General features: G+C 51.2%; 1 protein-coding gene across 3 annotated transcripts; it reads right to left on the reverse strand.

Annotated features, from left to right (window-relative positions):
• Positions 1-1,118: 1,118 nt before the first annotated feature.
• On the reverse strand, positions 1,119-6,132 carry LOC136459577 (amino acid permease 3-like). Of its 3 annotated transcripts, none has more exons than XM_066459414.1 (6): positions 6,003-6,132; positions 3,329-3,470; positions 2,987-3,220; positions 2,784-2,877; positions 2,478-2,692; positions 1,119-2,386 (listed from the first exon to the last, which is right to left on the reverse strand). In XM_066459414.1, the coding sequence occupies exons 2-6, from the start codon at positions 3,459-3,461 to the stop codon at positions 1,596-1,598; spliced, it is 1,467 nt and encodes a 488-aa protein (XP_066315511.1). In that variant the 5' UTR covers positions 3,462-3,470; positions 6,003-6,132; the 3' UTR covers positions 1,119-1,595. The 3 variants fall into 3 exon arrangements, with proteins under 3 accessions (XP_066315511.1, XP_066315512.1, XP_066315510.1); XM_066459415.1 differs by having other exon boundaries at positions 3,329-3,467; positions 6,003-6,128; XM_066459413.1 differs by lacking the exon at positions 6,003-6,132 and having other exon boundaries at positions 3,329-3,709.
• Between the last annotated feature and the right edge of the window lie 4,046 nt (positions 6,133-10,178).

A 10,178-nucleotide genomic window follows, 5' to 3' on the forward strand; every position in this document is an offset into this window, starting at 1 on the left:
CCTCAAGTTTAGTAAAAAATAGTTTTGCGCTAAAGTCCTACTAATTAGATCAGATAATTCATACAAAGAGAACAAAAGTAAGAGATTTCAGACAACGAACTTGAAACTAACATTAAACTATTCTCAAGATGTTTCTTCTGGTAAAAAAAGCTTGCCATTTAGGGCAACATAAAGTTATTGCGTTTTTAAAAATGCAAGTTATATGTGTAGATTTGTATTTAAAATACCTGAAAATGTTGTAATTTTGAAGGTTTCTAAGAATATATCCTAGATTATTGCAAAGCCAAATGTGATAAGTATTTTTGACTGGAGAGAGTAATAGCCAAAGTTTGTAGGTTTCGAAGTAACTCCAGCATCCTCAAAACGTCAAGGAACAAAGACATTCTGCATCAAGTTACAAACACAATTTGAAACTTTGTCCATTTATTTGATAGAGGACATCTAAAACATACACCTCCTATGCAAATTTGGAAATTCGCTGCTACTGTTCTTTCATTGTTTGACATTCAGCAGTTAAACAATGCTCTCAACAAACGAACCATAGTTTCGAAAATTATGCTATTTTTACCAGAAATGAACCAGCATGCACACATGATGCTTCAACAGTGATATGTGCAGTGATCATGCATGCTTCAAATGGAGGAACCGAAACATTAAAGGCACAAAAAGGCTTAACTGAATTGCATGTCAACAATCTGAACAACCTGATGATAATGAAGTCAATAATCCAACGCACGAGATAATAATCTGTGACAACAGTTGATAGTGCGGACTCTAGTTCAGAGCCAACTGCAAGACGAGAGCTTCAGTCCGTGGTGATGCCACCGCCGACCACATCACGGCGGACACGAACACGAACACACGGACAGCCCGGAGCACCGGCCGCTCGACGACAGGCGTGTTCTTGTCCTGCAACGCAGACACCAGCGCCGCGTACACCCTAAAAGACGAGAGCATCAGTCCGTGGTGATGCCACCGCCGCCGTCCAGGTCCTTCACCGCTGACCACATCACGGCGTACACGAACACACGGACAGCCCGGAGCTCCAGCCGCTCGACGACAGGCGTGTTCTTGTCCCGCAACGCAGACACCAGACACCAGCGCTGCGTCCACCCTGCTCCCCGCAGCGCCCAAAATCTCGCGCAGAAAGAACGCCGGGGAGGGAAACGCTCGCGCAGGACACCGCAGGAGCCAGGATTGCAGTTGCACTGCTCTTCGCTCCTCGACCACTCGGGTCCGCACGAGGACGTGAAATTTCGCGACAAAGTTAGGCGATCGACTGATCGAGGTTGTTGTTCTCCGCCAGCGTGACACAGCTCTCGGTATCTCGTATCTCTCCCCAATTTTTGACACTTCGATGTCGGCAACTGATCAAGATAGGTAATTTTGGAAGGTTGGCGTACAACATAAGAACAGCGCGACACACTGAAACTTTCTCGAGCGTGTCACTGTTCAGTACTGCTAACTTTTTCCCCTCTCGGTTTTGATACCGCCGTGTGCATTTTGGATTCCGACGTGTACTTGGTCGTACTTCTTGGACACAGCTATATATATGTGTGCCTATATACCACATGCTGCATCTCCCGTGAATCTGATCAGTAGGACTTGAACGGGCGGTAGACCTTGAGGTCGGACGCGATGCCGGCGATGGACCCAGCGGCGGCGGCGACAGAGATGACGAGGCAGCCGAGGCTGAGCATCTGCAGGCACACCCACCGGGGGCTCCACCGCGGCACCTTCTTCTGCACCACGTACATCTCCACGGGGAAGTAGACGGTGAGCGGCCAGAAGCCGAGCGCGCCCAGGAACCCCACCACGTCGTTGAAGAATGGAAGCAGCATGGACACCACCGTCGTCGCCACCACGAACGCCGTCCGCCACGTCGCCCGGAACAGGTTCACCTTGCACCGCCTCGTCGGGAGCGGGACCTCGACCTCCCCGGTGACGTACGCCGAGTCCGGCCACCGCTGCGCGGCCCACTTCTCGACGAAGGCGAACAGCGGCTGGCAGTAGACCTGGTAGGCGCCGACCAGGTGGACCACGATGGCGGCGTTGGCCACGTCCAGGAGCCAGAAGGGCTCGTAGAAGCCGAAGCCCGTGAGGAGGTTCCCTGGCGCTCCGTCGCCGAACGCCGCGTACCCCATGCAGCCGCACAGCATGTAGAAGAGCGTGGTCACCGCCACGCTCACCACCGTGGCGCGCTTCATCACCGTCGACTCCGACGGCGGCGGCGCCCGGATGGTGTCCTGGATCTCGATCAGGATCAGGGAGTAGGAGTAGGCGAAGGCGATGTCGCCGAACGCCTGCAGGCTGCGCCACACTTTGTCCATCGGGGTCACCACGCCGATGCTGATGCCGGTCAGGCTACCCTGCACGCCTCTGTTCGCTGCATATGCAAGCGTTGCATTCATCGTAAGAAGTTGTGGCACTGGCTGATGACCTGATGCTTGCAACTTGCAAGAACGTAGCGTATATACCGATGACTTGGACGATGCCCAGGCCGAGCCCGATGGAGGAGTAGGTGAAGGACATGACGGCGGCGAGGATGGAGAGCCAGGAGATCTGGTCGAAGTCGGGTATCTGCGAGAAGAAGATCTCCGCCACGCCGAAGATGATCATGTAGGGCATGCTGGAGATCTTGCAGGGGTTGCCGTGGCCCTTCTGGTGGAAGCAGTTGGCCCTCCTGATCGCGCTGCACCAACACGACACCATCGTCAAGTCACACACTATTCACGCGCAAATGAAAGAGCAGACAAGTCGTGCGCGGCTGTGTGTTCACTCACAGCATGCTGATGGAGGCGGCGATGGTGTACCCGATGGCCACGCCCACGATGTTGGCGTACTGCAGGAACCCGCAGATCTGGACCTTGATGCCACCTGCTCGATCGACGAAATTCTCAGTTCAGAGATGCACAGGCCACAGAGTAAGTAGTTCTAGCTGGTGATGAGAATGAAGGAGGAACGAATGAAGGCGGAGAGCACGCACTGAGGTTCGCGTTGACGGCATCCATGTAGGTGTAGTTTCGCTTGCCGGTGCAGGGGTCGCCGGAGCGGTAGCAGTCGGCGAGCAGCGAGGAGGTGTAGTAGGTGACGAGCGAGAAGAGCAGCATCACGGCGGGCCCGGCCACCCAGCCGAGCTGGGCGATGGCCCACCCCAGCGAGAGCACCCCGGAGCCGATCACCGCCGTGATGATGTGCGCGCTCGCCGTCCACATCGTCCCTGCAGCACAGCCCGTACGTCAGCATGCACATCTAGCACGACACGTCGACACGGCCGGGCCGGCAGTCCGTCCTCTCCTCCTGTCGGTTCAAATGAAATGAAACCTACCGTTGCGCTTGGGGCGGCCGTCGTCGTCGAAGCACTTGTCGCCCGCGCCCTGGCCGAGCTCCGCGCCGCAGACCTCCATGGCCGCCGGCGCTGCCGTCGGGTAGTAGTACGTGGCCACGACGTTCTCCGGCATCTCAATCTGCTGGTGGATGTCCATGGAAGCAAAGAGCGTCCAGGTCAGAATTGAGGAGGCGGTTCACTCTTCAGTCTTCACCCCCGTGGTGTGTACGTGACTGCAGATGCGCACGTGACGGCAGGCGGTGGCGCCAAGCCTGACCTGTCACTGCCAGTCTACCAGTGATCACTAGCTGCTGCCGGCGCTGCGCTCTCGACCCCTGCTGCGTGCAGGTGCAGCGTGGTAAATGTTTGTGCGAGGCTAGCTGCTGCGAGCACGAGGTGGGGTGGCGAGGTACGTGGTGTGGGGGGCGCCATTTTATAAGGCCGGCTAGAGAAGAAAATTGGGTGGACGCTAGGTCCACGCTGTCGCCCGTGCGCCCCTAGCCCCGATGGCTGACGAGTGTCGCGGGATAAAATCATACGTCCCAGGAGCTTGGGCTCTCTGCGCAGGCACGCGGCTCTACTTGAGTCGGCTCCGCGTCTCGTCTCCTAAAAGTCCCCGTCAGGCTCTAAAATTGATCCCCTCATCTTCGATGCCGACGAGCAACCACCGGCTGCGTCGCACACGCCGCTAGCGCCATCCCATCCGCAGGACCACGACGTCATGTGCCGCGGCGGCCAGCGGAAGGGCTACTTCATCTTCTTCACTAGCCATTTTCACGCTCGCAGCCTCGGGCGGGCCGTCGAACCGTGGATTCGCAGATGGGACTCCATGGGGCAGCAGGGGCGCAGGGCGCTTCGCTTCAGTGTCCATCAAGGGGGTCACCTCCCCCGTTGACGCATTCATCTCATGGCCAACGTTACCATACTGGCAAGAATCTCTCTTAGGCAAAATATCTTCAGGTTTTAAAACATAATCATAAAACTCTGAAATGACCCGAGAAAAGGAAGAGTAAGTATACACGTAGCTATTCAGTTGACCTTAACGGCACAGTGCACACGACATCCCGGCCCTGCTGGCGTGGCGTGGCTGTGCCAGTGGCGCCTGCGACGCAGCCGGTGGCGCTCGTCGGAGGCGGAGATGGCAAGAGCGCTGAAGGATTAATTTTGCGGGCAATGCTACGGTACATGGTAATATTTCAAAACAATCTGAGCTATTGATTTATTAGATTTTTAAATTCAATAAATAAACAAATAATGTAGAAAAACAAAGGAAATCTACCAACATCCCGTAATCGGGGAACCCTTCCCCTCCGTGATTTACACAGAAGTGGGGCCCATCCCTTTCTACGTTTGTCTGCCGCGCAAGTGCAAGGCACGGAATGGTGTCACGCTGATTTGTCGTACTTACACGCGGCTCAATTTATATACAGAAAAGGTTATTTTATATATTTTAATTCATTTTTTGACAAATAATTATTATTTATGCATAGTTTTTAAGTTTGGTATATTAATAATCACTCTCATGTCAATATATATATATATATATATATATATATATATATATATATATATATATATATATATATATATATATATATATATATATATATATATATATATATAAACCTATCATGAGGTCAAGTTATATAGCGTTAGGATACCTACTATAGAAAAAATTAGCAGGTTCGTCATGTATACAATATGATGCTAAAATGCATATTAAGAGTATCTCTTCTAAATTAAAACATGTTGCAACGTGTGTAGCTGTCAAGTACCTGTGAATGTACATGCTAATCAAATGGCTCCACGTACATTAGATGTTGATTACACTGATTAAATTATGTAATGTGAAGTTGCAAAATAAAAAGGCTTATACCATGTTAAAGAGATCACACTTTATCAATTAGATCAAAAAAAGATTTTTATATCTAAAACTTTCCTTATTTATCTACTTTTACAAAATCAATTAATAAATAAATATATATTTCACATATTACTTCATAGGAAGCAATAGATGAATTTAGCCATAGGGTCTCACTAAGTAAACGACTCATAATTATTTGGAGGTACTACAACAAAGACCTAATTTTGCAGCCGGACTTGTGAGAGGAAGATGCGCAGCCGGACTTGTGAGAGGAAGATGCGCAGCCAACTCAGCTGAGCTGCACGTGTAGTCAGACAAGCCATGTGCTTGCGCAGAGAGCCCACGTGCTGCGGAGGAGCCACCCCCTCCCGGGATGTATGATTTTATCTCGTGACACCCATCGGGACTAGGGGCGCACGAGCGACAGCATGAACCTAGCGTCCACCCAATTTTCTTCCCCGGCCAGTCGCACTCCCTTTTGCGGAGGGTGCGGGCTGCGCCGGGGAGCTTGGATAGGTTGAGCATGCAGTGCAAGGTAGACGACGACGGCTCGCACGCGGTGTCAACGGGAAACAGCGAGTACCTAAATTGCACACACTGCCCCCTTTTGATGCCACCCTCACATAGTCGTCACATACACATTGTATGCAACAGTCACCTGAGCAACATCGTCGTGGAATTTAACCCATACAGAAAGTCAGAGGTAACCTAAACCGTGTCGTGTGTCCCAACACAGCAGCAAAGATGCGATAAGATTGCAACAGGGTTCTGAAAACCACTTGCCATGCCTAGCTCGCATCCTTTAGTTACCTTTTCTTTCTGATCGAGGAAGTTGCTGGGTCGTCGTACTCCGGTCGCTGCTCTTGCTTTGTTGCAAGGAGATTGGCGAGACTTAGGATCGGAGGGGGAACTGTAGATGATGTTATATATCGATAGATGGAGTTAATTGTGTGCGTGGTGCGTGTTATTAGTTGCATCGGCTGCGTTTTATTTATAGCTGCTGCATGCTGCCTTCAGGCTCCATGCATTATGCAGATGCAGGACGAACGGCAGGGAGTCTCAGGACCCCACGGCCACGCCATTCCGAGCTCTCGTCCATTCTTTGGTTGTGTGCGTGCATTTATGCATCGAATAGGTTCGGTATACGTTTGATTCATTCCAAGCTCATTCGTCAACCGCACGGGAGAATCAGAACCTGCAGCTGAGCTTTGAACCTAATGTTTCTAAGTACACAACCAGCCCTTCATGCATGTGCCTGGCTAAGTCTCAAAAATATGATATGCATCGCCCTCCACTCCTCCATCGTACTTGTTTTTCCTACTCTTGCTTTTTATTTGAATGACATTGATGAATTAATTTTTAAAAACATATATGAAAAAGGCATCAAAAAGTTTCCAAAGAACAAGTGCTAACCGTGGTCCTTGACTGGTAAAGATCTCCATTTCTATAGACTTCAAAGTGTAACTCGCCAAGTGAACAAAATCTGCGTCTATTTGTGGCACCCAAAACCTTGTTCAATATCATTTTTCCGAAGAACGAAACAATAATGTTTATCAAAAAGCAATATATTTGTAGCTCGATGTATATATATTATTAGGAATAAACAAAACGACTAGTGCGTGCATTACATATTATATTAGATGATTCTTTCGCTTGAGCTTGATTATGGAATCGGTTAGTGACGAATTTTGGTATCTTATATTCCGTTTGACTGGTCCTACACCAAAGAAGCAACTAAAGGTACACAATGAGAAAAAGCAGCGGTCAAGGACGTACATATACGTGATGGAGGGCCGTTCTTTTTCCAACCTTTTTTTTTGTGATCATCATGGAGATGCACACCAATATATTTGTAGTCATGTCCTGTAAGCATGAAGCAAAACATGCAGAGATTATAAAGACTAAAACTTAGTATACAAACAAGCGCATGCACGCATGACATAGTGACCTAGCTAGGAATCATATGCTGATAACCTAACAACTGAACAAACTCTGTTACTATTTTTCTCCTTAAGAAAACTCTCTTATGCTTACTTCGTTGATTCCTTGAGACGCTATAATGATGATACGCACAGGTCATATATGTGAAGTAAGCTCTCAAGCGATCATAATGTCTTGGAGTTTTCAATTGTCGGTGTTTTGTAAACCAGACTAGTAAACTTATACGATTGCCGCGCTGCTCTAGTAAGACGGTGGTAGCATCCAATAGACACAAGGATTTATACTGATTTAGGCCGGAGCCCTACGTTTAGTCTCAGAGATGATCGAGTGCGTGTTCCTCGCTTGAACACTCTGAAGTTCTTACAATGGAGGGTGGCAAGAATGGTGAAGAGATGGAAGGACCTATGCTAGGCTAAAGGCTACCCGAAGGAAAGCTCCAGGAGCCCTGCTACAATGGTGAATGAATAGAATGGTAGAGGATGTGAACCGTTTCCCGAGATGGGTGCCCTGGCTGCCCTTATATAGAGTTCGGGGCCAGGGCTTATACAAAGAGGAGGTTCTTCCAACCGAAGGGTCGAGAGCCTAGCTAACTTGGCTTACAAGCTACGCCGTCTTCCGGTGCACGTCCGGTTGTGGCTATCGTCACGGTCTTCTGGCCACGTTGCGACAGGATATGACGTGGCGCTACTGTGCCGGCTATGACGGTACTGTAGCCTCGATGGTGGTTCGTCAGTCGTCTTGTGCAACACGGTGTCCGTCGTGGCCTTCGTCGTCGTCTCCTGGTTCCGAGGGGCATCGTACCCACATTAGGTAGCCGCTCTAGGTCATCGATCACTTGGTCATCGCTGAGGAGCTGAGGGCCATGAATCCCGATTGTTGGGGGTCGTGGCTCTCGTCGGTCTAGGTAGCCTTTAAGTCAAGGCCCCTGTCGTGCATCCTATCCATAGTGGGTGAGATCGTTCATGGCATCTTGTCGGGGCCGTATCTGGCCGGGGGGTCCCCATGCGTGTCGTCATCGCCTCGGGGCGATGTTGTCTTGTCTGATCTTTGTGGCGCAGGGCTGGCGTCTGATCGGACCGAGGTGACTGTTGTCCCCTCAATCCTAGCGGGGTTAGTGAGGCATGCCTGCCCTTGACACAGTAGGTGTACCTGGCGGGGCTCGACCTCGCCCCATCCCTTTTAGGGGCCACGAAGGGGGCGAGGTCGTGCACTTTTCGAGCGCCGTGCGGCTAAAGGCAGGGGGGGAAGAGGTCATGGGTTGACCATGGCCCTAGCGTTCGGCCTGGCTCGCTCTCGGCTCCGAACTTCGGGCCTCGAGTCCGTTTGGACCCGTTCACTAGCTGCGTAATTGCAAGGCCTCGGGGCCTGTTAACTAATCGGTGGCCTTGAGACACCTAGGGGGGTTATAACCCCGACCAGTAACCCCGACAGTAGCTCCTGAGCGTTTTTTGCGATCTGTCGGAAGTGATCGGTGAAATGCGCTGAGAGGCCGTGTCGCATTGGAAGCACTTTTGGGGGTCCATAGTTGTGGCTCGTGTGAGCTTCGTCGCTCGACCCTTCATGGGTGTTGGTGCTTTAATGCAGCAGGTTGGCTGCTGTTGTCTTGTCAGGTTGCTCCTAGCGACGCGGTACGTGATGTTAAGCCTTGCCGTGTTAGTGTGCTACGTATCGGGGTTCATGTCCTAGGTGGGGGCCGAGTGGTCTCGTCGACGCTAGACCGGCCCTACCTCTTTGGAGGGTTTTTGATTCCCTCGATCTCACGCGGGTATCTGGCGTTAGCCTGCGAACTCTCCCACCATGCAGCGTGGGAGTTTTATGCGGTTTTGGTCTGCTCTGGCCCATAAATAGAGACTCTTCTACTGTTTGATCTACCCCATGGCTGTGATTTCAAGGCCCTCCCCGACTTTCCTGTATGGCTGGGAGTTGAAGAGGGTGATGAGACAAGAGTAACGTTGTTTGAGAGGAACCATGCGGTTCTTGTTAGGCGTCCCACTAGGGATTGTCGATGATGGTCGGGACCAATGTCACCCCTTCCAACAGTTGGTGCTAGAAGGGAACTTGCGAGCAAAGGAGCGGGAGGCATCACTGGCGCTGAGTTTGGTCATATGCGACCTCGGGCCTCCATCTGTCCGCCGTTTCTTGCCCCAAACCTTATCGGCTCAAGTGCCCAAAGCAGACGATGGCTAGGGACGTCCTCGGCTTCTCCCCGGGTGCCGTGCGTTGGCCAGCGATGTGTCATGACCTTTGAGGGGGGTCACTTGGCGTTTGCCTTGTGCCATTCGTAGAATGGGAGAAGGATGAAGTAGCACTGCCTTATCACGCTGCCTACGCTAACTAGGGTGCAGTCGTGATGCGGGTGCACTTTGGTCATCGGTCGGTCTCCTCCTACCATCGTGAGGATGGGACTGGCTCCCGTTGTCTAGGTGGGCTCCATGCTTTCCAAGAGTGCTTCCTGGAAGTCTCCTGGTGCACACAGAGGGCCCTCTAATCATGGCCAACGTCCTTTTCCTCCACGCTCTAGCAATGGGAGCGTGACATCTACTTTTGGCTTTAGTGGTGCCACCAGCGAGGCGGCACCATATCCTTTGTACCTTTTGCATTGTCGTGTGACATGACCGCTTTAATACTTATGGATACCTAAGGTGAGAGTTCCCCTTTTCTCAATGCTGGTGTTTCCCTTACGGAGGCGACGAGCCTCCGTGTCGTGAGGGACATGCTTGCGGGTTTAGCTTGAGGTCATTGGTGGGTTCTTCTTGTATTGATGATGCGAGGAAACGTTTCCATGACCTCTTCGCTTATGGTCATGAGGTTTTCCATGATCGTGTGTTGACTCGTAGGTCTTGGACCTTTTGTCTCTTCTACATGACCGAGCCATATCATGCTTTGGGTTCCGCATTGCGCATCACCCCAACCTCTTGCTTCGTTGATCTCTCCCAGAGAGGTCACGGACCCCTGACGGTTTATGAGTCTCTGTAGCAGGCCTTAGGTTGCAGACCTGGGTTGTAGGGTGGAGTTGGTCGGGGCTTGGCCCTAACCTTTTTTGGG

The sequence above is a fragment of the Miscanthus floridulus genome, chromosome 6 (assembly GCF_019320115.1).
Source record: "Miscanthus floridulus cultivar M001 chromosome 6, ASM1932011v1, whole genome shotgun sequence".
Lineage (NCBI taxonomy): Eukaryota > Viridiplantae > Streptophyta > Magnoliopsida > Poales > Poaceae > Miscanthus > Miscanthus floridulus.